Source organism: Heterodontus francisci, chromosome 26, assembly GCF_036365525.1.
Source record: "Heterodontus francisci isolate sHetFra1 chromosome 26, sHetFra1.hap1, whole genome shotgun sequence".
Classification (NCBI taxonomy): Eukaryota; Metazoa; Chordata; class Chondrichthyes; order Heterodontiformes; family Heterodontidae; genus Heterodontus; species Heterodontus francisci.
Genome location: NC_090396.1, coordinates 52,354,184 through 52,381,977, shown reverse-complemented (window position 1 = coordinate 52,381,977; position 27,794 = coordinate 52,354,184). Strand labels below are relative to the sequence as shown.

The 27,794-nt window shown below is 42.0% G+C and overlaps 1 protein-coding gene across 1 annotated transcript in view; it reads left to right on the top strand.

Moving 5' to 3' along the window:
- Positions 1–1,465: 1,465 nt before the first annotated feature.
- The window catches only part of LOC137384338 (cAMP-dependent protein kinase type I-alpha regulatory subunit), a 46,470-nt gene continuing 20,141 nt past the window's right edge, over positions 1,466–27,794 (top strand). The window contains exons 1-5 of the mRNA XM_068058221.1: positions 1,466–1,906; positions 21,037–21,210; positions 22,878–22,969; positions 24,175–24,236; positions 26,003–26,049. Of these exons, the coding sequence (XP_067914322.1) occupies positions 1,736–1,906; positions 21,037–21,210; positions 22,878–22,969; positions 24,175–24,236; positions 26,003–26,049 (546 nt within the window). The 5' untranslated portion in view covers positions 1,466–1,735. The remainder of the gene's footprint in view (positions 1,907–21,036; positions 21,211–22,877; positions 22,970–24,174; positions 24,237–26,002; positions 26,050–27,794) is intronic.

Here is a 27,794-nt window from a genome sequence, read left to right as displayed (position 1 = left end):
GAACAATAAAGGAATTAAGGGATACGGTGGGAGCGCGGGTAAGTGGATCTGAGTCCACGAAAAGATCAGCCATGATCTTATTGAATGGCGGAGCAGGCTCGAGGGGCCGGATGGCCTACTCCTGCTCCTAGTTCTTATGATCTTATGATCTCATTGAAACCTACAAAATACGTAAAGGGATAGACAGGGTAGATGCAGCTAAGATGTTTCCCCTGGTTGGGGAGTCTAGAAGCAGGGGACACAATTTCAAAATAAGGGAGAAGCCATTTAGGATAGAGATGAGGAGAAATTTCTTTCCTCAGAGGGTTGTGAATTTTTGGAATTCTCTACACCATAGGGCTGTGGAAGCTCAGTCAATGGGTATGTTTAAAGCAGAGAGTGACTTCTAAATACAAATGACATAAGGGGATATGAGGATAGTGTGGGAAAAAGGCATTGAAGTAGATGATCAGCCATGATCATATTGAATGGTGGGGAAGGCTCAATGGGCTGAATGGCCTACGTCTGTTCCTGTAAAGGCTAATGGAATGCTGGCACTTATATCTAAATGATTAGAATATGAGGGAGTTAAAGTCATGCTACAACTATACAAAGCCTGGGTAGACCACGCCTGGAGTACTGTGAGCAGTTCTGGCACCAAATCTTGAGAAGCATATATCGGCCTTGGAGGAAGTGGAGCATAGTTTACCAGAATAATACCTGGACTCCTAGGGTTAAATTACGAGGAGAGATTACACAAACTATGGTTGTATTCCCTGAAATTTAGAAGGTTATGATGTGATTTGATTGAATTTTTCAAGACATTAAGGGAACAGCGGGTAGATAGAGATAGATATGTGCACCGGTTAGCGAGTCAGGACTAGAGGGCATAGTTTAAAAATTAGAGCCAGATCTTTCAGGAGTGAATTTAGGAAACACTTCTACCCGCAAAGTATGGTAGAAGTTTGGAACTCTCTCCTGCAGATGGCAATTGATGCTCGGTCAATTGTTAAAATTTTAAATCTGATAGATTTTTGTTAACCAAAGGTATTAATACCCATGGTGCAAAGGTGGGTATGTGGAGTGTGGTCACATATTGGCCATGATCTCATTGAATGGTGTGGAACAGGCTCAAGGGGCTACTCTTGTTCCAATGTTTGCATCCATATATAGTACAGTATGTGCATGTAATAGTTGAAACACATGTTACCTCTGTGCGTTTGTATGAATGCGATGTATATGCCTTAATGGTGGAGGCGTGTATGTTTATGCAGATATGTTGAGTGTGTATATTGTGCGCAGATGTGGAGAGATGGTATATGCGTGGAATGTAACTATGCAGTACATGCACGCTTCGTGTGGTGCACAGTTATAAGTGTGGTGACCATGTGCAGTACAGCGTGTAACATTTTTTAGTGCTTGTCGAGCCCGTGCTTCCTCCCCTCCCCCTCTCCTGCCGAGAGCGAGGCGGATTGACGTCATCGGCGCCGCTGACTTCCGCTGAGAGGGTGACAGTGACGGTGACTGCGAGCACTCGCCCTGTGCAGCCGCTTCAAGAGGCCCCCTTTTCAGCTGTTTGTTTTGTCAGCTCAACCTGCCGTCGCTGTGGTCGCCGGACGGCGGAGTTGCCGCTCCGGTCGAGTCGTGTTTTTTGTTTGTTGGGGGAGGAAGGAGGAGGTGGCGAGTTGTCGCTTGGCGCCGAGTTAACTCGCTGTAATTCCTCAGTGTGCGGCTGAGCGTTAACTGGGTGGTTAAGATGGCGGCCGCGGGGAGCGGGGAAGAAGAGCGCAGCCTGCGAGAGTGTGAGCAGTATGTCCACAAACACAACATCCAGCAGGTTCTCAAGGACTGCATCGTTCAACTCTGCATCGCCAGGCCAGAGAAACCCATCACCTACCTCAGGGAATACTTCGAGAAACTCGAGAAAGTGAGTTAGGAGGGCAGTGGGCTTCATTTTCTCAAAAGAAAACTGTCCTTGTTTACGTTGGGTTTGGGGTTAAAACATCGGGCAATTTAATCTGTTGCTTCGGGTTTGTAGCAACTCGGGTGGTGGATGGAGAAGGTGACGTGCAGTTTTAATGCAGACATTAAAACGTGTCTTGTTTACGTTGGTGCATACACTGCTGAACCAGTTTATAGAGCAGAAACAAAGGCAAAGCAAAACAATGTAAGCACTCGTTAAATCATCAGTAAGCCCAGCGATTGTCTCAAAATTGTAGGCCTGCATCCTGAAAAAATTCGAGAAGGTGAGTATCCGCACATTCAAAGAGGTTTATACTTAAAAGTCTGCCCCTTCTGTTTTTTGGGGGAACGAAAATTGCCTGCTATCTAGTTAAGTGAAAAAGTACAATGCATTCAGTGTATTCTATTACCCATGTCTGGAAAACCAGTTGATATGTCATAGTGGCCACAGCTTTACTTCAAAGATCAATGGAACATTGCACTCGAGGGCCATTGGTGAATGAGACATTGAATGTCAGGACTGTTTATGCAACTCGTGAGTGTAGAAGTAGAATTAAACCACTGTCTTGTGGTTTAACAGGATTTAAATGAAGTAATATATTGCAGTTATTCATGTAATCTTGTTTATCCAGTCGTAGTCAGAGAATCTCCTCCTGTGACTTTCCTTTCTGTCCCCACAATGTATCTCGGGAATCCCCAAAGGAACTATTCATAGCCCCATCTTATTTCAAATCTACATACTGCCATGTAGATGTTGGTATCATCCAAAGTCATAACATTAGGTTTTTCATGTATACTTAGGACACACAGCCCCCTCCACTGCCTCTATTTTGTCAGATGGCTTGTCCAACATCCACTCCTGGATGAGCTGCAATTTCCTCCAATTAAACATTGGGAAGACCAAAGCCATTTTTATCAGCCATGCCACAATCCCTAGTCACTGATTCCACCCTACCCCCCGGCCACTGTCTCAGACTGAACTGGGTTGTTTGTAACCTTGGCGTCCTGCTTGACCCTTTGTTGAGCTTCTGATCTCATGACCAGAAACTTAACTGCACCAGCTACTGTGGCTACAAGTGCAGGTCATAGGTGGGGTATTATGCAGTGAGTGGACATGAATAGATTCTTGGGGACTCCAGAGGTAGATTGTGGGGGTGGGAAGAAAAGTTAAGATTACCTGAATAACTGCAATATATTACTATTTTCAAGAATATCATGACAGTAGTTTATACTGCTTCTACAACTCTGAGGTTACAAACAAATCAGCCATGATCTTATTGAATTGCGGAGCAAGGTTGAGGGGCCAAGTGGCCTACTCCAGCTCTTAATTCATAGATACATAAACAGTCTGAACATTCAACATTCATTCACCAATGGCCCTTGAGTGCAATGTTCCATTGACTTGCTGAAGCCTTTCCACCATCTACAAAGCACATATCAGGAATGTTATCAAGTACTCTCCACTTGACTGGATGAGTGCACCTCCAACGCTTATCGGAGCTCAACACTCTCTCCAGGACAAAGCAACCCATCACCACCTTAAACATTTACCCCCTCTTCTGCCACCAGCGCAGTTGCAGTGTGCACTATCTTCAAGACGCTATGGCTTCTTTGACAGCTTCTCCCAAACCTGTGCCCTCTACCGCCTGGAAGCACAAGGGTAGAAGTTGCATGGGAACACCACCCTAAGTTCCCCTCAAAGTCTCACACCATCCTGACTTGGAAATATATCCATTTCTTCATCATCATCTGGTCAAAATCCTGGAACTTGCTACCTGACTCTAGTGGTATACTTTTTCTTAAAGATGGCATACACAAGTTGCTCAGTATTGCAGTTAGTTGAATGTTTGTCTGTAGTTGGCAAAAGCTTTGTGTACAGGGAAGACATTTTTACTTAAAATAAGAAAGGGCGATCAAAGTAAATAGCCTCCTTTTCTTCAGAATTTGCTTCTGCAGAACGTTACTAATTACGTTTCTGTAAGAATTAAACCTTTGGGAGCGAAGTGACAAACACTGAAGCCTGTAAGACTTTACTTATACAGAGACCCAGTATAATTTCAAGTATATTTAGAAAAATGGCAGTAAAATGTTTCTTGCCAATAAAATTTGACTGGTCAGCGTTTGATATTTCATTTGTTATTTCAGTTTGTAGGGACATGTTTAGTGTTGCAGCAACACTTTTTTTTAAAACTTGCCCTCTCTTTTTGATTCTAATCTAGACAGTTAATATCAGGAAAAGATCACATTTGATGACCAGGTTGATATGTGACTTGTAATTGGTACTATTAGTAATAATGTGTATGATCATGTGATAATTGTGTAGTTCCAGATATTGGCTGAGCTGTGATGAGCTGTTTTTCTGAACATGTTACAATTACACTACATTTACCCCTGCTTGATCATTACCCATTTTAATTTTGTTATAGCAGGTGCTAATTGATAGATGGATGGGGGCTGACTATATTGATGGCAATGATATGATTATTGATATGCTTAACAGAATTAGTGTCAAGTTTGACTGGTCATTGTATATTTGTTATGTCAGAACATTTTGTCTCAATAACTGCAAACAAGTTGACTGTTTACACAGAGCAAGTCAAGTTTGCCAAAGAATTGGATATCACTGGAATGGATTTACACAAAGTTAGTGTTACAAAATAATTCTGAAATTATTTCAAGTTGAGTATAATTTTGATATTCTCAAGGAATAAACACTTTGTTCAATTATTGATCAAAATCATTGAAAATATCCAGAAATTCCAAGGCAAACTGAGTATGCAGCTAGCAGCACCATAAATAAGTCCAGTGAAGTGGTGTGGGCACAGACTAGCGTATTATTGAGATTGCATTAGAATATCTTGACCAACTTTGGTCATTTAGCTCCAAAAGGCATGTAACTGTAGGAAAAGGGAGCAACAAAGTTGCTTTCTCAAGGTTTGAACTATAAAAGGAAGCTTTACAGACTGCTTACTTTTACCAAGAAAGGAATATTGATTGGAATATTTTTTTAAGCAACATTTTTGACAATACCTGAAGTTTTTTGAGGGACTGGGAAAAGGTGTCATAGTTTCTTAATTATATTCTGAGTTACTGCAGCATTTCTTTACAACTGAATTGGAAACTTCTGAATAAACTGTCAGAGAGCAATGACTGTTGAACCCTAGGCCAACAGGATGTACTGATTATACGTGTGTTCTCACTTATTTGCGCAGGTACATAACTTCACATTGCAGATTATTTTCTATTAGAGCTGCCAAATCTTGAAACTATTATTTTGGAACAGATTGTAAGCAAGCACTGTAGAATTTATTTAAATTGTTCTTTTGTGTTTTTGTTGAATCTTAATTAGAAAGTTGTAGTTTTTGGTCTTAGCTAAAGGTATGGCATGTGTTTGCTGTCAGTCAGAGAGATCAAAGGCTGAGGATTTCCTGTACTATTTCCTGCTGTCTATCTTGACAGCAAAGGATTTATTGTTCATCCAGTGGTTCCATTGTCCTGGATGCTTTAAGCACATGTCCAAGTTCTCACTCATAGGAAGAACATGCTTGTCTGTGAGAGCTGACCGTTGCCTTGTGCATGAATGCAAAGTATAATGAGAGAGCCTGTGTAGTAACAATATACACTAAGTCAAAATATGATTTGGCTGCACTGTAAAAGGACTTCATACCAAATTCAAATTGTTGACCAAGTCAATTGGTGTAAAAAATGTTGCATAACAATTCACAGATGAGAGATTAAAATGAGTGAACAGTGTTGATTTGTATCAAGGTGAGGCAGAGATGTTGACTCTAGTTTGGAAAACCAGTCCTGACTGTCGGTACTCATTTGGACTGAACTACCTTTCCTTGTTCCCTAGTTATTCATGCTCTCTAAATATCTGAAGGCACAGGCATCTCCTGTAGAGTGTCAGACTAGAAACTTTGTCCCAATTGTTTACTATTACTTAAAACAAAATGGCCTTAAATATAACCAAAATGCTACTTGTGACACTTTTCCCTAACTCTTAAGGAGCGTGAACATCAGGCCCAGATGAAATGTATCCCAGGCTGTTGAGAAGCAAGGAAGGAAATAGCAGAGGCTCTGAACCACCATTTTCCAATCTCCTCTTGCTACTGACATGGTGCTGCAGGACTGCTAATGTTGTACAATTGTTTTCAAAGGGTAGACTGAGTAACTACAGGCCAGTCAGCCTAATCTCAGTGGTGGGAAAATTATTGGGGAAAAATTCTGAGAGGCAGTATGAATCATCACACAAACAGGCACAGATTAATCAGGGCCGGTCAGCATGGATTTGTTGAGGGGAGCTCATCTGACTAACTTGATTGATCCTCCTCGGTACCTCCTCAGAAAATTCAATAAGCGTAGTGCATTTGATGTAGTCAAAAGCAAACAGTACATCTGGCAGACTGTACAAAAGTGTGTGGAGAAAGACAGCCTGAGAGCACAGACCAAACTCAAAGTGTACAAAGCCATAGTCCTCACCACCCTTCTGCATGGTGCCGAGTCATGGGTCCTATACCGCTGTCATGTACGCCTTCTAGAGCGCTTCCATCAGTGCTGCCTCCGCAGCATCATCCAGATCCGCTGGCAGGACTGCATCTCAAACATTGAAGTCCTGGAAATAGCCAATATCACCAGCAGTGAGGCCATCCTCTTGCAAGGCCAACTGCGGATGGACGGTCGCCTGCCCAAGATTGTGTTGTATGGAGAGGGAACAGAGCGGCCCCATGCAAATGTTTTTATGGACTCCCTGAAGAAGTCCCTCTCTGTATGCCACATTGACCATCGCCAGTGGGAAGCGCAGGCCATAGATTGTGATGCCTGGAGATGCAACATCAGGAGGGCGACAGACACCTTTGAGACTGAGCGAAGAACCAGCATGAAAGAGAAAAGGAGGAGATGGATAGATCCAATTGCCCCCAGCAGCAACTATACCTTCACTTGTACCCGCTGTGGGAGAATCTGCCGATCACGGATAGGCCTGACTAGCCACCAGCGGGCCTGCAACTGCTGACTACAACCTTCCCAAAATCTTCGTCTGTGAAGAAATGCCAAGAAGAAGATATGATTTTAGCAAGGCTTTTGGGTAAGATCCCACATGGTAGACTGGTCATGAAAGTAAAAGCCCATGGGATCCAAGAGGAAGTGGCAAGCTGGATTCAAAATTGTTGCAGTGGCAGAAAGCAAAGGGTAGTGGTCGGGTGCTTTTGTGCCTGGAAGGCTGTTTACATTGGGATTACACAGAGCTCACTATTGGGTCCCTTGCTTTTCATGGTAGATATCAATGATTTAGACTTAAATGTAGGGGGCATGATTAAATTTGCTGATATAAAATTTAGCCATGTAATAGTGAGTATGGCATCAAGAAGCCCTAGCAAAACTGAGGTCAATGGGAATCGGGGAAAACCCTCCGCTGGCTGGAGTCATGCCTAGCGCAAAGGAAGATGGTTGTGGTTGTTGGAGGTCAATCATCTGAGCTCCAGGACATCACTGCAGGAGTTCCTCAGGGTAGTGTCCTAGGCCCAACCATCTTCAGCTGCTTCATCAATGACCTTCCTTCAATCATAAGGTCAGAAGTGGGGATGTTCACTAATGATTGCACAATGTTCAGCACCATTCATGACTCCTCAGATACTGAAGCAGTCAGTGTAGAAATGCAGCAAGACCTGGACAATATCCAGGCTTGGGCTGATAAGTGGTAAGTAACATTCGCACCATACAAGTGTCAGGCAATGACCATCTCCAACAAAAGAGAATCTAACCATCTCCCCTTGACATTCAACGGCATTACCATCGCTGAATCCCCACCGTCAACATCCTAGGTGCTACCATTGACCAGAAACTGAACTGGAGTAGCCATATAAATACCATGGCTACAAGAGCAGGTCAGAGGCTAGGAATCCTGTGGCGAGTAACTCACCTCCTGACTCCCCAAAGCCTGTCCATCTACAAGGCACAAGTCAGGAGTGTGATGGGATACTCTCCACTTGCCTGGATGGGTGCAGCTCCAACAACACTCAAGAAGCTCGACACCATCCAGGACAAAGCAGCCTGCTTGATTGGCGCCCCATCTACAAACATTCACTCCCTCCACCACCGACGCACAGTGGCAGTAGTGTGTACCATCTACAAGATGCAATGCACCAAGGCTCCTTAAGACAGCACCTTCCAAACCCGCGACCTCTACCAACAAGAAGGACAAGGGCAGCAAATACATGGGAACACCACCACCTGCAAGTTCCCCTCCAAGTCCCACACCATCCTGACTTGGAACTATTACGCCGTTCCTTCACTCTCGCTGGGTCAAAATTCTGGAACTCCCTTCCTTACAGCACTGTGGGTATACCTACCCCAAATGGACTGCAGCGGTTCAAGAAGGCAGCTCGCCACCACCTTCTCAAGGGCAATTAGGGATGGGCAATAAATGCTGGCCTGGCCAGTGACGGCCACATCCCATGAATGAATGAAAAAAAAAAGCGCACAAAGTTGAAATTAATGGTTTACCATCTTGGTCCCACCAAGGGTATTGTTACTCAATTATGGTCCCCTCAAAAGAAGTCAGATCATAGAGAACTTCTGACTTCTACCCTACCCCTTCGTTCAGTGCCATTGTGGCCATGGCCCTCATTATCATGGCAATGTGTGCAGATCTCATTAACATATCTTCTCCCATGGGCACCAGCGTCCATTGTAGCCGGTTGGCATTCAGGGAACACAAATGGAAAGGAAGAGGTAGACTACATGCATGAAGGTGAGTCTTTATTGGACTCTCATTGACTTGTCAACATGGTGGCTGAAAGTGGGTCATTGAGGTTGTCCTTTGCATGTCGCTCAACATGTCTGGCCTCCATCGCCATGTTATTGCTGGTTGCGCCTGTCTGTCTTCTGCATTCTCCTTTTCATTCGATGATTGTTGCTCAGCTTATCTTTCTCCTGTAAGACCTTCTCCCCTCCCCACCTTTTGTAGTGCTAGATTGTGCAGAGCACAGCAGACCACTACGACAAGCTGTGCCATAAACTTTCTATGATTTTTTGATTCAGCAATGAGGAAAGATTGGATAGGTTGACGTCGTTTCTTTGGAACCGAGGAGACTGAGGGAATATTTAATTGAGGTGTACAAAGTATGAGGGATGTAGATAGACTGAATAGGAAGCACCTACTTCCCTCAACAGTGAATTCAGTAACCAAGTGGTATCGATTTAAAATAATAGGATTAGAGGAGAGTTGAAAAATATTTTCACCCAGAGGGTGGTGGGGATCTGGAACTCACTGCTTGAAAGAGTGATAGAGGCAGAAAGCCTCATCGCTTTTAAAAGGTATTTGAAGTGCCTTAACCTAGAAGGATACAAGAATCTTGGCTGATGCCCACGATGGGCCGAATGGCCTTCTGTGTTGTAAATTTCTCTCGTCTGACTTCTTTGATAGGACCATAATTGAGTAGCAATATCCTTGGTGGGACGAAGGTGGTAAACCATTAATTTCAACCTTGTGTGCTTTAGTCCTTCCTAAACTGTGTAGGCTTTTTTCTGAAGTTTTTCTTATGAAGAGAGAAATTCCAGCTTCTTAATCGATGGGGTGAGGTTTTGTCTCTTTTTAAAAAATCATTCTTAGGATGTGGGTCTTGCTGGCAAGGCCAGCATTTATTGCCCATCCCTATTTGTCCTAGAGAAACCACCACCTTGAATTGCTGTAGTCATAGAATCATAGAAAGTCTAAGGCACAGAAAGAGGCCACTTGGCCCATCGTGTCTGTGCTGGCCAAAAAGCGATCCACCTATGCTAATCACACCTTCCCGCATTTGGTCTGTAGCCCTGCAGCTTACGGCACTGGAGGTGCATATCCAGACTCCTTTTGAATGAGTTGAGGGTCTCTACCTCAACTATCCTTTCAGGCAGTGAGTTCCCGATCATCACCACCCTCTGGGTGAAAAAGTTTTTCCTCACCTTCCCTCTAATTTTTCTACCAATCGCTCTAAATCTATGCCCCCTTGTCACTGACCTCTCTGCTAAGGTAAATAGACCCTTCACCTCCACTCTAGTCTGTGTGGTGAAGATACTCCCATTGTGCTGTTACAGAAAGAGTTCCAGGATTTTGACACAATGACAATGAACGACCGCGATATATCAAGATGATATGCAACTTGGGGGGCACTTGGAGGTGGTGGTGTTCCCATGCGCCTGCTGTCCTTGTGCTTCTGGGTGGTATAGGTCACGCTTATGGGAGGTGATGCGAAAGAAGCCTTGGCGAGTTGTTGCAGCCACGTTGCGTCGGTGGTGGAGGACGGAGTGAATGTTTAAGGTGGTGGACAGGGTGCCAATCAAGCAGGCTGCATTGTCCTGCATGGTGTCCAGCTTCATGTGTTGATGGAACGCACTCATTCAAGTAAATGGCGATTATTCCATTATACTCCTGATTTGTGCCTTGTAGATGTTGGAAAGGCTTTTAGGGAGTCAGGAATTGAGTCACTTGCCACAGAATATCCAGTCTCTGACCTGCTTATAGGCACAATATTTATGTCGCTGGTCATTGGTGACCCCCAGGGTGTTTATGGTGGGGGATTTGATTATGGTAAAGCCATTGAATGTCAAGCAGAAGTGGTTAGACTCTTTTTTTTTTTTCCCCCCCCCCCACTCTTGTTGGAGATGGTCATTGCCTGGCACTTGTGGAGGGAATGTGAGTTCTCACTCCACAGCCCAAGCCTGAATGTTGTACATGTCTTGCTGCATGTGGATGCAGACTGGTTTATTATCTGATGAGTTGCGAATGGAACTGAACATTGCAATTTATCAGCGAATATCCCCACTTCTGATTTTATGATGGCGGGGTGGTCATTGATGAAGCAGCTGAAGATGGTTTGGCATAGGACAGTGCCCCTGAGGAGTTCTTGCAGCTGCGTCCTGGGGCTGAGATGATAGGCCTGCAATAACCACCTTCCTTTGTAGGAGGTATGACTCCAGCCAGTGGAGAGTACCCGCAGTACTCGTAAAGGCAGTCACTCTTCTCTCATCTTGGAATTCAGCTGTTATGTCTGTGTGTTTGCATCAAGGCTGTAATGAGGTCTGGAGCTGAGTGGTTCTGGTAGCACTGAAACTGAGTGTCAGTGAGCAGGTTACTGGTGAGTAACTGCTGTTTGATAGTACTGCCAAAAATTACTTCCATCACTTTGCTGATTGATAGTGGGCTGATGGGCTGGTAATTGGCCAGACTGGATTTGACTTGCTTTTTGTGAGCAGGGCATACCTAGGCAATTTTCCACTTCTGCTGAGTAGATGCTAATGTGGTTGTAGTACTGAAACAGTTTGGTTGGAGGTATGATTAATTCCGGAGCACAAGTCGTCAGCACTGCAGCTGGGATGTTGTCAGGGGTCTGTAGTCTTAGCCATATCCAGTGTGATCAGCCATTTCTTGATATCACATGGAGTGAATCACATTTGGCTGAAGACTGACTTCTGTGAAGGTGGGGACTTCAAGAGGAGGTTGAGATGGATTTTTCACAACACTTCTGACTGAAGATGTTTGTGAACCCTTCAGCCTTGTCTTTTGCACTGACACGCAGAGCTCTGCCATCCTTAAAGATGGGGATATTTGTGGATCTTCATCCTATTTAATTGTCCACCACTGTTCACGACTGGATGCAGACCGTTGATCTGATCTATTGGTTGTGGGATTGTTTGGTTCTGTCTATAGCATGCTGCTTCCACTGTTTCACATGCATGTTGTGTTGTAGCTTCAACAGATTGACACCTCATTTTAGATATGCCTTGTGTTGCTCCTGGCATACTCTTCTACATTCTTCATTGAACCAGGGTAGGTCCCCTGGCTAATGGTAGTGTAAGGGATATGACCGATTGTGGAGGAATACAATTCTACTGCTGCTGATGGATGCTCAGTTTTGAGTTGCTACATTCGTCCTGCGTCTATCCCATTTAGCACAGTGGTAGTGTTTCCCCCCCCCCCCCCCCCCCCCACCACCACCACCACCCAAACACATTGGAGCATAGTCCTCAGTGTGAAGAAATGACTTAGTCTCCACAGGGTTGTGTGGTGGTCACTCGTATGAATACTATCATAGACTGACATAGATTGTTGTAGTTATTTGGTGCAACTGAGTAGCTTGCCAGTCCATTAGAGGGCAGTTAACAGTCAATCACATTGCTGTCAGCCTGGAGTCACAGGCCAGATTGGATAAGGATGGCAGATTTCCTTCCGTAAAGGACATTAGTGAATCGAATGGGTTTTTAGGACAGTCTGCTAGTTAAATGGTTGCCATTACTGCTTTTTATTCCAGATTGGAATTTAAATTCAGTTAGTTAAATCATAGTTGCTGTGGTGGAAGTTGAACTTGTCTCCAGATCATTAGTCCCGTTTCTGGATTACTTGTCCAGTAACATAACCATTATGCTGTCATACCTGTATTTCATACTGTCTGGTGTAGATTGCAGAAGGTCTCCTTATAACATAGACATATTGGGTTATTGAAGTGATTACCCATCATGCTAGCCTGATGTTGAATTGGATGAGATTAAATAGAGGACCTCTGTCTGTTCAGATATACTTAAAAGATCCCATGACGCTATTCGAAGAGTTCACCAAATTGAGTGTTGGTTCATCTCATGACTGTGAGCCAGTACAGACACACGAGCTTCTTGTAACACTCCTTCCTTTTTCAAAGAAATTACTTTTCTGTGCTTTGATTTTGAAGATGCTATATAAATGCATTTATTGCGTATGAATTCAACTACAGCACTATGGTCAGGAAGAATGCCAATACTTTATCGGTTCAATTAGAGGTGGCCAAAGTTATATCTGTTGCACACGTCACCAAGTGATGGTAGACAGGGAAAGATGGTATGGCTTCTTGCTCTGCTTCTCTCTCCACAGATGCTGCCATACCTGCTGAGTATTTCCAGCATTTCTTGTTTTTATTTCAGATTTCTAGCATCTGCAGTATTTTGCTTTTATATTAATAAAGATTGTATGGCAATCCCCCAGCTGGCTCCTTTCTTATTACAACGATTTAAAATTTCTGCTCGAGTGCAAGGGTTTTTTTTTTTTAAAGTATTGCTTTTTATGGATTGGTGAAATATTTTACATTTGAAAGAACTTTGCATGTTTTAAAGCTAACTGTCCCTTTATTAATGACGTGTAGTTTAGCTGTAAATTGCTTCCCAAAAATCAGTCACTTCTATATCATGCATGTACTACTTTCCCATTCTGATTTTTGAAAGGGATTTGTGAGCTAATTTGTTTTGTATGACACCGTTGAATCAACATAAGATTCTCCCGAATTATTATTGCATTTTTGACGCTAAATGTCTAGCTTTTAGAAGATAAATCTGAGTACTGAGTAAATTACGAGAAGAGATTGCACAAACTAGGATTGTATTCCTTGGAATTTAGAAGTTTGTGGGGTGATTTGATTGAAGTTTTCACGATATTAAGCGGAGCAGTGGGTAGATAGAGTGAAAGTATTTCTAGTTGGGGTGTCTAGGACTAGGACATTGTCTAAAAAATTAGAGCCAGACCTTTTTAGGAGTGAAGTTAGGAAACGCGCACACACAAAGGGTGGAACACATTCTTCTGCAAATGGCAATTGATACTAGATCAACTAATTTTAAATCTGAGATTGGTTAACAGAAATCTATTAAAAATATTAAGGGACATGGAGCAAAGGCAGGTCACAGATCAGCCATGATCTCATTAAATGATGGAACAAGCTCAAGGGCTAAGCGGACTGCTCTTGTCTTTATGTTCCTACTGCTTAAACTGACGAACTATACATTTTGCTTGCCTAGGATATGAACCTATTTCACAAGATTCACAATATGAATGTTTGGACATATCCCTCTTCAGGGCCTCAAATGATGATGATGGTGTGGGAGAAGAACCCAAAAGAGACTAGATGGAGTAATCAAAAGCTTGGTCGAAGAGTTGGGTTTTAAGAGGATCATAAAAGAGCAGCGGGAGGTGGAAAATGGTGGTGGCTTTTAACTTTGCTACAGGAACTGATGAACTCCCACACTTCCTGGAAGACCTTTATTTTGGGGTTTGCAAAACTTGAGACATTTTAAAGAAACTAATGTAGTTATTTCATGAAGTGTTTTTGGTACTTCTCATCAGGAAATAGGTTTGCTAATTACAAGCAGAATTGTAGTAGTATTGAATCCTCAAAGCACTATGGACATTTGAAAAGTTCTAACTTGAGTTGAGCCTACCTTTAGAAATATGCCTTTTTGTCCACCGTATTTGCAGGACCATAGGACACCAGGATTTTAAAGAAAAATCCAGGAAAAAATATTTGTGTATATAGATAGTTATTTAATATTAACATTGCTTTTGTTCTGTGGTGGTCAGTGTTAATTAAACTGTGTTGCATTGTTTTTGTTTCGTGATGGAGAATGCAGTACGAAGTTTAACTATTAACATTGACCATTACGCAGCAAAAACAGCAATGCAGCAAGAAGTCTTTCTAATCGTAGAAGTCCATAAATTCCTCATCACTGGTGTTGTGAACTGTCAACTTTCTTTGATTATTTGCCACATTTCTTGAATGACTCCACAATTGTCTCGCGTTTCACTAATTACCACAGTTTTCTCACCCACTCTCTCTCTCGCAGACTGGTGGGCCATTTCATTCGCCCTGTTGGTGTCATGTGACTTGGGAGTCTGCATCCATTCAGTCCACTCCTCATGCAAGAATGCTTTACATAGCTTGCTTATCAAAATGTCTAGGAGCTGTAATTGGCATGTAAGATTGCCTGGAATCACAGCTAGCTGCATCTTAATTTCCGCAACCCTCCTTTTTATGGCCTCTGTTATATGTACCAGGAACTGGTCTCGCGCTAACAGGGCTGGGTTTTTTTTTTTAAGGAGGCCACCTGGGCACTTCAACCACACTTTCTGCAACCACAGTTGCATCCCTTCATTCATCCATCTCTTTGGATGGGCAAGAATTCCACGTGGAAATTCAGCCTTTGATGCTGTTTTTCTCTTTAAGATCAGTAATGGCGACAGTGTTTTGCTGTCGGAGCAACAGGCCAAAACGACAGTATAATGGGTGGTCTTGTGGCTAAATAATCTTTATTGGTATAGTTTTAGCACCTTTAATTCCCTCGGGCTTGTTCAAATGAACAGCAAAAGTTAGGGGAACTTTTGTCCATATTGCCTAAAGAGGAATCACAAACCTGTGAAATTCAAATATTTTTGTTTCATATTTTGCCAGCATCTTCAGTGCTATCCTGGTTCTAGTACACATGCTTAGCCCACACCTTTTCGTAAATCTGTAGCACCAAGGTGTCCTGCCAAAATCAGTAATGCCACTTACTGCCGCTACTCTTCTTGCTTCACACGGAATCATTTTGGTGGGCACAGAAATTGCATTTTTCCCGTGGTCTCTTATCCAATTTTTCACCTCTTCCAGCTGTGGCCATTTGGTAGCATGCCAACAAAGTGTGTTTGCGTTTTTTCTATTTTCACTCGTTCTTCACTTGCTGCTTCCATTCCTCTATCATTTTCTCAGTTGGAGGAGGCCCAGAATGTCTTTCAGCTGCTCTATTTTCATGTTCATTTATATACCTTGCCACTTTCAGTTTGAGTACTACAGTATGAGAAAACCTTTTTTGACTTGTACCCAGTGGGTTCGCATCAATACCAGTCCATGTGTAGCTTTGTAACACGTGCCAATGATCTGTGTGACAGGGTGATGTTCAGGCCATAAGCGCACTGCAATTTTAGACTACCCTTTTTCCAGAAAAAGTCGACTAATACGGTATATTTTCTACAATGGAGAAACAAGTCACTGAATACCATGTAACCCAGAGGTTGTATCTGTGTGTGCTTGGCTTGTACAAAGATAGAATGACAATGATAGAACTGTCTCAACTATAGAGAAGACTGCTTCAAAGTTTGTGTGCTTTTTTTTTTTGCTCCTTCCTATATGTGTAAGTAACAATCTGGAAAAAACTTTTTTTTTGTTCACCAAATATTTAAAATGATTCATGCTTATTTTCAAGGAAGTCAAATTTGCTCCATCAAGTGACACAGGGAATTCGAAACCATTACAATGTTTGTTTGGTCTCTACAATTGAAGGGAATGTTGGCCTGGAATTTCCAGAAAAGTTGCACAGAAATAATATAATGCCAACTTTCAGATTAAAAGGTTAACACCTGAATTCCCTTGATCTTTTACCCTGATTCTGCAAAATGTCTGCTGAAACCATCTGTCACTCATTAGCATAGCCCCCAGCCCCACTCAGAAGTCCAGACTCTCATTTCCTGAATATACACAGCAGTTCTGAGCAGGCTGTGAATTTGTGCCTAGAATTTTAGGTGCAGCAGGATCCAAAGTCATAATTTTGTGGTTTTAAAAAAAAATTGCTTGTGGGACTAATTGTCCTCTCAAAGACGCATACACTTGGCCCCCTCCTATGCTCTTGGGTTTCCATGATTTTTATTTTTCTCCAAGTATTTTCCATATCCTTGAATCTTGTATAATATTATAAGCCATCATTAACTAGAATGTTTTCATTTTCCAACTGTGGTTTCTGAAGCTGATAGCCGGATAATATTTCAGACTATGAATGAGATTAGTAGTGTGTTTTTCCTCATTCTTGTATTCCTTTCTCACTTGCACTTGTTTCTCTCACGATGCCCACCCTCTCCTGTTTTGATAAATATTCAGTATAAAATTTACCTAAATCAAGTATTTGAAATTTGTCTCTAGTTTTTCCTTAACTAGCTAGACCAGCCTCTTTGGATATGGGAGAGTTAATAGAGGACAGGAGGATTTCAAATGTTACATCCCTATTTTTTGTTAAAGTAAGGAATAAACCTGGTAACTAGGCCAGCCAATCTAATGCCAGCGGTGGGAAAGCTACTAGACCATTGTCAAGGGTGACGTTAATTCTCATTTGGGGAAGGATGGGCTAATAAGGGACAGCCAGTGTGAATTTGTTCAAGGCAAATTTGAATCTGACTAACCTGATTGAGGTCTTTGATAAAGTGAGAATGTTGATGAAGGCTGTACAGTAGATGTGTATATATAACTTTCAAAAGGTAATTGATAAAGTGCTACATAACAGACTTGTTTGGAAAATAGAATCCTTTTGTATTAAAGGGATGGTGTTAACTTGGGTAAGGGCTAGGAGGCAGAAAGTTGTGGTGAACAGATGTTCTTCTGACTGGAGAGAAGAATGCAGTGGCGTCCCCCAGAGGTTGGTATTTGGACCATAGTTTTAAAAAAAATATATAAATGACTTGGGAGTACATTTTCAAAGTTCACGAATGGTACAAAATTAGGCAACGTAGTAAATGGTTAACAGGATAGTAGCAGACTTCACACAGACTTAGACTGGGGAAATGGGAAGACACATGGCGGGTGCAATTTAATGTGGTAAGTGACTTGATGCATTTTGAGAGGAACTGCATGAAGAGGCAGTATAATCTAAATGGCACTCTTTTAAAGGGGTATAAGAACAGAGAGACCTGAGGGTTCATATTCTCAAATCTTTGAAGGTAGCAGGGCAGTTTGATGATACTTGGCTTTGTAAATAGGGGCATTGAGTTCGGAATCAAATTCAAGGTCTTGAAGAGGGTATGGAGCAAGTTTACTGGGCTGATGCTGGAGATGAGAGACTTCAGTTATGTGGAGAGATTGGAGAAGTTGGGATTGTTCTCCTTCAAGCAGAGGTTAATAGGAAACCTAATAGAGATATTCAAAATTGAGTTTTGATACAGAAAGCAGGGAGAAGCGGTTTCCTCTGGCAGTGGGTCTGTAACCAGAGGTCACAGAATTAAAATAGTTGGTAAAAGAACTAGAGGAGAAATGAGAATTTTTATTTCCAGAGGGTTGTGAAGATCTGCTTTGCACTTCCTAAAACGGTGGTGGAAGCAGATTGCATAGCATGTTTCAAAAGGCAATTGGGCAAGTACTTGAACATTAATTTGCAGGGTTTATGGGGGAAAAAGCTGTGGTGTGGAAGTAAATTAGACAACTCTTTCAAAGAGCTGGCACAGGCATGACTGGCTGGCCTACTTCTATGCTGTAAAATTCAGTGATTCTAACCATCAGCTAATGGAGTCATCACTTCCAAGCCCATGGTTTTTGAAGAAATTGATGCCTTCAGGTGAAAACTTTGTGTAGGTATTTAATACAAAAAAGATCATTCAGTGGGTGAATTTTAAATTTTTTTTTAATTGAAAATCTTGTTTTGGATATCAATTCTTCAGTTACTGAGGTGAGGGGGAAGCGAACAAATTTGTTTCAGTGCGCTTTGAATGATTTGATAGGTTTCACCTTTCTATTCAAAATATAATGGCCCAGAATTTGCAGTGAATCTGTCAGCCCTTCCCCTAATAACTGTGTAAAACTGACAGCAATTTCTGGTGTTAGCACATGCCCAGTTAAATGTGGAAATCCTGCTGCTCTATGGGGAACACTGTTGCAGTATTCACCAACAGAATCAACAGTTATTTAACATGAACTTCAACGTTTAACACACTAGCTATAAAAAAAATTGATGTCTTGTTGAATGAGGTCTAACTAAGTTTTTTAAGTGTATTAAGTTATAATTACTGCTGCACGACCTCTCTAGTCCTTAAAAATAATTTTAGAAGGGTAGTGTGTGATTCCCTCCAGTCCATGATTAAAATTTCCATAGTTTTAAAATTTTTATTATTTTTGATATTTCAGCTTCTACCTTAATTCCATGTGTATGTCCCAATCTTTACTTTGTTTTCTGTAAAATGATTAAGTGAATATAAATTGTTTTTTACTTCTTGGTTTGTTTGTAAGAATGCTTCAAGCTGATGGGCTGAGCAGCCTGCTTAATGATGTCACTGTTGCTGGAAGCCACAGATCCCCATTGATGGTACCAGATTGAAAGTGACATCCCACATCCCAAGAATGAAGAATAATTTAAAAAAAAAGTACACTTGTAATTAAATCGGGTAAGGAGGTTCCATCTTTGTATGGTGTGTCAGGCACATGTTATATCAACGTTAATATTTCATGTTGATGAAACAGGCACTCGGTGTCACTATTGATTAATTGGTAGGGTGACATTGTGTCTTTGTTCTGATTTTAATTGACAGCTCAGTCGTCAGAAATTGCCTGAACTTGTGAATACTTTAATTCACGCGGTTCAACTGTATAGCTCCCCAACACAAGTGTGAGCTAGAATTCCATATTACTAACTGAACCTAATTTATAGTCTTTAGCTCAAGTTGTATAATTTTAGTGTGTTTTTTTACCACCAGTTTAGAGCTCAAGAGTTGCAGTTTGTATCATTTTATTGGTAAAAGGGTGATGTACTACCCAAGTATCTTTGCATTTGTTGTCCAGCCTTGGTTTGCAGGAAGCATTGGTCTGCCTATGGAAGTGAACCTTTTGCACTGTGCATAAGTCAAAAATATTAGGAAGAATCTTGAATTGCACATCCTGAAAAGATTGCAGTGTTTTCATGTGCAGAATTGCTACAGTTTGCAGTTTCTTCAAATAACCAAGCACTTTTTTTATTTGTTCATGGGATGTGAGCGTCACTGGCAAAGCCAGCATTTATTGCCCATCCCTGACTGCCCTTGAGAAGGTGCTGGTGAGCCACCTTGAACTGCTGCAGTCCATCTGATATAGGTACGCCCACAGTGCTATCAGGAAGGGAGTTCCAGGTTTTTGACCCAGTGACAGTGAAGGAGCAGCTATATTGTTCCAAGTCAGGATGGTGTGTAACTGAGGGGAACTTGCAGGTGGTGGTGTTCTCATGTGTCTGCTGTCTTTTTCCATCTAAGTGGGAGAGATTGTGGGTTTGGAAGGTGCTATTGAAGCTTGTCGAGTTGCTGCAGTGCATCTTGTATATGATGCACAGTGCTGCTACTGTGTGCCAATGGGGGAGGGAGTGAATGTTTAAGGTGGTGGATGGGTGCCCATCAAGTGGGCTGCTTTGTCCTGGATGGTATTAAGCTTCGAGTGTTGCTGCACTCACCCAAGCATGTGGAGAGTATTCCATCACACTCCTGACGTGCCTTGTAGGAAGTGGGCAGGCTTTAGTGAGTCAGGAGGTGAGTTACTTGCTGCAGAATTCCCAGCCTCAGACCTGCTCTTGTAGCCACAGAATTAATATGGCTGGTCCAGTTAAGTTTCCGGTCAGTGGTAACCCTCAGGATGCTGGTGGGGGATTCAGTGATGATAATGCCATTGAATGTCAAGATGGTCATTGCCTGGCACTTGCGTGGCCTGAATGATACTTGCCACATTAACCCGAGCCTGAATATTGTCCAGGTCTTGATGCATATGGACACTTGACTGCTTCAGTACCTGAGGAGTTGCGAATGGTACTGAACACTGCAATCATCAGCAAACATTCCCACTTCTGACCTTTATGATAGAGGGAACGTCATTGATGAAGCAGCTGAAGATGGTTGGGCCTAGGACATACCCTGAGGAACTCCTGCAGCAATATCCTGGGGCTGAGATGATTGGCCTGTAACAACTACAACCATCTTCCTATTGTGCTAGGTATGACTCCAACCAGTGGAGCATTTTCCCCCTGATTCCCATTGACTTCAATTTGGCTAGGGCTCCTTGATATCTCACAGGGTTAAATGCTTCCTTGATGTCAAGGGCAGTCACTCTCACCTCCCCTCTTGAATTTAGTTCTAATGAGGTGAGGAGCCTAGTGGCTGTGGCGGTACCCAGGCTGAGCATCGGTGTGTAGGGTATTGCTTGATAGGACTGTCAACAATACCTTCCATCACTTCGCTGATGATTGAGAGGAGACTGATGGAGTGGTAATTGACTGGATTTGGTTTGTCCTACTTTTTTGTGAAGAGGGCATACCTGGGCAATTTTCCACCTTTATCGGGCAGATGCTAGGATGTGGATGTGTTTTTTTTTCTTATCTGGCTTCATATCTTGCAAGTGACTTTACAGTTGTTGTGCTATACTGGAAAGAAGAATTGGGCAAGGATTTCGTACAAACCATGATAGTTGATTGCTTTTATACATAATGCATTTGTCTGTTGAATCATACAGCACAGGAGGAGGCTATTTGACCCATTATGCCTGTGCCAAAAATGAAAGTAACTATTTTTTTAAAAAGGAGGAGGCCAAACAGATGCACAATCAGCAGAAATCAGGTTCTCGATCTGACTCTCGTGAGGATGAAATCTCTCCCCCTCCACCCATGAACCCGGTAGTGAAAGGCCGACGACGGCGTGGAGCAATCAGTGCTGAGGTTTACACTGAGGAGGATGCCGCATCATATGTGAGAAAGGTAAATACGTATCCTATCCAAACTATAGGATGTTTAGTATAATTCTGTGACTAATAATTCACTAGTGTTGTGGACACCTCTCCAGTGCATAGCTACTTCAGTTTGTATACTAGCTAATTTATCAGTTCAACACCAGTGCGGATTGGTCATTTGTGAAGCCATTTCTTAATTCTGACATGCGATTATGAGGCAAAGCATAGTGTTTTAGCTAGTAATATCTAAGTAATACAGACAGACTCTGCCAACCCAGTGCAAAAGATCAGAGGAAGTTAAATATAAATGAGTTGCACCCAAAACCACTTGCGTCTGTGTTTTCCATGAACTTTTACATTGGTTTAAGATTTAATTCGCTGGATCAGGACACACTGACAAAACTGGCTGCACTTCCTGCCAAAGTTGAGATGGCACTGGCTTGGGAAGCTATTGAAGTTGTAATCATTTTCTCAGGCGCACAGGCACTAGTACACACATTTTTAAATGTTTTTTTTCATGTCAACAAGTTTACTAAGCTGACTAGTGTACACCAATGACTCTGTTAAATTGTTCAGTATGGTTTTTTAAAGTCATTTTCAGTGATTTTTAAATCTGGTTACTCAGTGAACTCTGGATGCTTATTAAAATGCTTGCCACTCTTAAATACATCAAGGAATACTTTTTAATGGAAGGGGTAAAAAAGAAAACCGTTTTCTTCTGCTTCTGTTTGCAGGGGTTCATTGAGGATTTTACATTTTTAATTATGCCAATGCATTTTATTAGAAATTTGAACTGCACCTAACTAGTGCAATTTTGAGTACAATTTCCTAATTGCATCCAAAGTGGAAACTCTACCCCCATAGTATTTCAATCTTTTATCAGCTACCTATTAAAAGCAATGTATCACAGAATTGTTACAGCACAGTAGGAGGCCATTCAGCCTGCTGTGTCTGTGCTGGCTCTCTGAAGGAGCAGTTTACTTAATGCCACTCCCCTGCCTTCTCACTGTTGCCCTGCACATTCTTCCTTTTTCAGGTAACAGTCTAATTCCCTTTTGAATACCTCTATTGAACCTGCCTCCATCACATACTCGCGCAGTGCATTCCAGAACCCAACCACTTGCTGCTTGAAAAAGTTGTTCCTCATTTCCCCATTGCTTCTGCCAGTTACCTTAAATCTGTGCCATCTTGTTCTCGATCCTTTCAATGGGAACAGTTTTTCCTTGTTCACTCTGTCCAGACCCCTCATGATTTTGAATACCTCCTATCAAGTCTCCTCTCAAACTTCTCTTCAAAGAAAATGGTCCCAACTTCTCCAATCTAGCTACGTAACTGAATTTCCTTATGCCTGGAACCATTTCTGTGAATCTTTTCTGTATTCTCTCCAATGCATCTTTCCTAAAGTGTGGTGCCCAGAACTGGACACAATACTCCAGTTGAGGCCAAACGAGTGTTTTCTATAAGGTTAGCATAACTTCCTTTTTTGGTGCTCTATGCCCCTATTAATAAAGCCTAGTATACTGTATGCTTTATTAATCGCGCTCTCAACCCATCCTTCCACGTTCAATATTTTATGCATATGTACACCCAGGTCCCTCTGCTCCTGCATCCCCTTTAGAATTGTACCTTTGATTTAATATTTTCTCTCCACGTTCCTCCTACCAAAATGAATTACCTTATCTTATAACTGCATAGGTAATTCCCAAGGATTACAAGACTATGGCTGCCCTGGCTAAGGCCATTGAAAAGAATGTGCTGTTCTCGCATTTGGATGACAATGAAAGAAGGTGAGGCGTTTCTGATGTGAGGCTCAAACTGATTGCAAAGAGTATTTACCCTGTTTTCTTTGCTATGCAACTAATTTGCGTCCGTGTCGGCTTCACTTGGTTGGTAGAACTCCCTTCTGAATCTGAAATTTGTGGGCTTAAGTTCCATATTTAGATAGCATATAATTAGCCCTTCAGTATAGTACAGAGTGTTGTATTGTCTGAGATGTTAAACTGAAGCCCCTTCTCTCTGCTCTGGTGGATGTACAGGATCCTGCAATCCTGTTTGAAGAAGGATAGGAAATCTGGCCAACAGTCATCTTTCAAACAAATCTAAATGCACATTAATTGGCCAATCATTTAATTTACCTTTGTGTAGGACCTTTCTACATGTAGGCAGACATGAAAGTCAATTTACATGATGCTTTAGAAGTAATTCTTTGGTTGTAAAGTGGTTTGAGATGTCCAGGAAGCTGGGGGGTGTCGCATGGTTCTATATAAATGCAAGCTTGGATTTAATAATGATAAACCGTTTGAGGCAAAGAATATTTTTTTCAGTCTTTTGGTACCCTGAGCCTACCATACATTTCAGGGCAAGTAGATCACTGACTAGAGACCACCCCAACAATGCATGTTGATCTTGACCTTTGAAGAGCCACCAATAATACATCATTTTGCACATGGAGTAGCTTATTTGGGTGAGGTTTGTCATTTTTCTACATGTTTTTGTTGACATCTGGGGATTTGAATTTCAGATTTGATCTTCACAAATTCTTCCCTTCCTCTCCCATCCCATTAATTAGTCTTTGGGACAGAAATGCTGCTTTGAGGTTGTGTGGTAATACTGGGATATGGTTTCTGTGGATACTCCTAAGTAATGTTGCCTCTCCATTTTGATTTGTGCAAGGTACCTTTAAATATTTTTGTGCGGCCATGAACACTGGGTATCTTAAAGGGGACAGCTTGTGAGCGACCTGCATGGTAACTTAAGAGTTGCTGCCAGCCGGGCGCCTGCGTACCTTGAGGAAACGTTGCTCCTAAGCTTAATATGCTGTATTGTTTCTCGTAGGAATGGATACCAATGGGATGAAAGCATGGTGGGCTTTTTTGGCAGAACTTAACCTTCAATTCATATAGGAACCTTTGCCTGCTATCTGCCACTGCGTAAACTATGTTAAAATAATTCTGTTGAGAGGCAAGTTTTGACATTACTTTTTATTTCTTAGTGATATTTTTGATGCTATGTTCCCAGTCACGTACATCGCTGGCGAAACAGTCATACAGCAAGGTAAAAACCTTATCTCTTTGCAACGCTTGGAAGTAGACCATGTCTGAATTTAACTGGTTGTAACAGTATACTTCCTCCTTTTATGCTTGTGGTTTTACTTCATGAAGTTCTAAACGTAAGGAAGGATGGAATCAAGATGAAGAAAATTATGGTTTCCAGATTTCTGTCCTAGCCATCTATTGTGTTAAAGGGGATTCCTCTCATTGGCCTTGACTCCAAGCTTTTGTCTCATTACCAAGTTGTACAGAGTGATAAAATAGCTCAGCATTGCTCCCAGTTCTGTCCATATTTGGGTGCCATCATATTTATGTGTAGCACTGTTTATCTCGGAAAATGTTTACTCAAAATAACATTCAGATATATTTAGGAAAGTGGCATGAATATGGTATAAAATCAGGAAGGAAGCAAGATACAGAGATTCATTTGAAGGGAAATAACATTGGTACACTTGATAGCCATAAATAGGAAGGGTGGACGAGATAGTCAAAGCAAAATCTTTTTTTTCCTCCTCTGCTTTCTCTTAACATTTGAATTTCTTGCATTAACGGTACAAGAATATTAAGAAACACTCAGATATAATGCATATTCAGCAATGCAGTGTTACAGAAGTCTCCTACATGCCATTCATTACTTATAGTGCACTCATTAGTTGATCTGCGACATTGCACAATGATAGCCGAGATCAATATTTCTCTGGACAAGCAGGGTTAGAGATTTTCTGGGGTGGAGGGAAGGTGGGGGGGTGAGTGATGGAACCAAATATGGGTGAGCGTGGGAGAAATGGGAGGGAGAGAGGAAGGAACTAAGGGAATTCCAATCACTGTGCATAGGGGATTGAACAGCCAGTCATCGGGGAGGAGAAATACAGCCATTTGGGGTGAAGGTCGGTTACTGTAAATAAGTTGAGCTAGGGTAGCTTGTGAAGGGCAACTATAGTCAGGGGAGGGTTTTGGTGAGTAGATGCTGCACTTAAGAAGGATGTCGAAGCTTTAGAGAGGATGCAGAGGTGATTTATTAGAATGATAGACTCCAATTAAGTAGAGAGACTAGAGAAACTGGGCTTGCTCTCCTGAGAGCAGGGAAGGTAAGGGGACGTTTGATGAAAGTGTTCAACATTTTGAAGGATCTTGGTAGAGTAAATAAACTCTTTCCACTGGCAGGAAGCAGATTTTAAAGTAGCTGACAGAAAAAATGTATACCACGAGTTGTTAAGCTCTGGAATGCATTGCCTGAAAGGGTGGTGGAAGCAGATTCAGTAATAACTTTTGAAAGTGAAATGGATATGTACTTGGAGGAAAAGTTTTCTGGCCTATGAGGCAAGAGCAGGGGATTTGGGACTATTTGGATAGCTCTTTTAAAGAGCTGGCACAGGCATGATGGGCTGAATGGCCTCCTGTGCTGTATCATAGTGTGATTCTATTTGCAACCAGTAGGTGACTTGAAAGGGAACTGCATGTGTGGGGGAGAGAAAGGAGAGACCTAATTTATTGAGTGGAGATTTTAGTCAGAAATCTAATTGGATGGGTTGAGGAGATTTTGAGTCTGCAACCCAAACTTTTATTTGGTGAGGGCAGTGGTAGAGTACTGTAAACTTGATTAGTTCGTGGTGGGCGTGGTTTGGTGTTGTGGGTAGACAACTTGTTTTTGGGGGGGTGGGGGTGAGCTTCTTTTAAAAAAAAAAAGAAGAAATACTTGAATAGCTGTGAATTTCCATTTGGATTATCGTACTGTGCAGTGGTTATGACATTGTATTTTTGTTCCTGTAGGTGATGAAGGGGACAACTTCTATGTCATTGATCAAGGAGAGATGGATGTAAGTTTGCAGGCTGCTTAATGAATCAGTATAAAAATACAGTAGGATTATATTTATCTGGAACTGTACTGTTTCAAAATGGGTGTACAGAGGTACTTCCGTTGCATCTCTTTATTGGGACATCTTACTTTCTGATTATTTATGATACTTGGTACAAGATGGATTTCTTTATTTCAGAGATGGGCTTTATACTGACCTACAAGAAAAAGCTTATAATGTTGCAGAGAATAGTGGTAAGCCTGAGGCTTGGGAGTTTTTTTTTAGAAACCAGCAAAGGGCCACCAGAAAGTTGATAAAAAGGGGGAAAGTTAGAATATGACAGTAAATTAGTCAGGAATATAAAAGATTGTAAGAGCTTTTACAAGTATATAAAAAGGAGAGTAGTTAAAGTAAATGTCCTTTAGAGGCAGAGACAGGAGAAGTTATCATAGGAAATGAGGAAATGGCAACGATATTGAACAGATATTTTGTGTGTCTCTTCTTAAATGACACAAATTACATATCAGAAATAGAGAGTAACCAAGGGGCTGATAAGAGTGAGGAACTTTGGGAATTAATATTGGCAGAGAAAGGGTATTGGGGAAATTTAAAGGACCGAAATCTGACAAATCCCAGGACCTGATGGCCTACATGCTAGGGTTCTAAAAGAGGTAGCTGCAGAGATAGTGGATGTGCTGGTTATAATTTTCCAAAATTCCCTCGCTTCTAGAATGGTTCCAGTGGATTGGAAGTTAGCAAATGTAACAGCGCTGTTCAAGAAAAAAGAGAGAGAAAATGGAACTACAGACCAGTTAGCCTGACATCAGTCTTCTGGAAAATGCAGGAGTCTGTTAAGGAAATCTTAATGCAGTTAGAAAAGCATAGTAGATCAGACAATGTTAGTATGGTTTTACGAAAGGAGAGTGAGAGTTCACCCAGCGGGTAACAGCGGGAGCAGAGCGGGGCCTGCTGCTGCTGCCACCAGTCTGCTGGTGGTCAAAAAGAAAAATTGAGTTGTGACATCACAAGGAAGTAGGTATGTGATTGGCTGGTGAGTATTTCCTGGTTAGCTAAACTAAGAAATAAACTGGTGTCTTAGCTTTTTTTATGGTAATGTTTATTACTACCAATAAGATTTATTAAGTATTAAGATTTATTCACATTAGTAAGGTTTATTAGTATTGGCAAAGGTTTATTAGCAGTAGCAAAGTTATTAACTATTAAATAAAGGAATGGCAGGGCTGCTCCGACCTCCAGAGTATACATCCTGTTCTACATGGCAACTCCAGGATGCTTCTCATATCCTGGATAACCATATATGCAGGAAGTGTTGTCAGTTGCAGCAGCTTGAGCTCCGGGTTTCAGAACTTAAGCAGCAGCTGGTGACACTGGTGCATCCACGAGGATGAGAGCTTTGTGGGATAGCACATTTATAGATGTGGTCACCCTGCAGCTTAAGAGTATGCAGGGAGAGAGGGAATGGTGACCACCAGACAGTCAAGAAGAAACAGGCAGGTAGTACAGGAGACCCCTGACTGTGTCTCACTCTCTAACAGGTATTCAATTCTGAATACTGAGGAAGGTGATGGTTCATCTGGGGAGTGCAGCTAGAGCCAAGGCCATGGCACCAGGGGGGCACGAGGAAGACTGTAAGAGCGATCAATAGGAGATTCAATAGTCAGGGGAACAGCCAGGCGTTTCTGTGGCTGCAGATGTGAATTCAGGATGGTGTATTGGCTCCCTGGTGCTCGGTCAAGGATGTTACC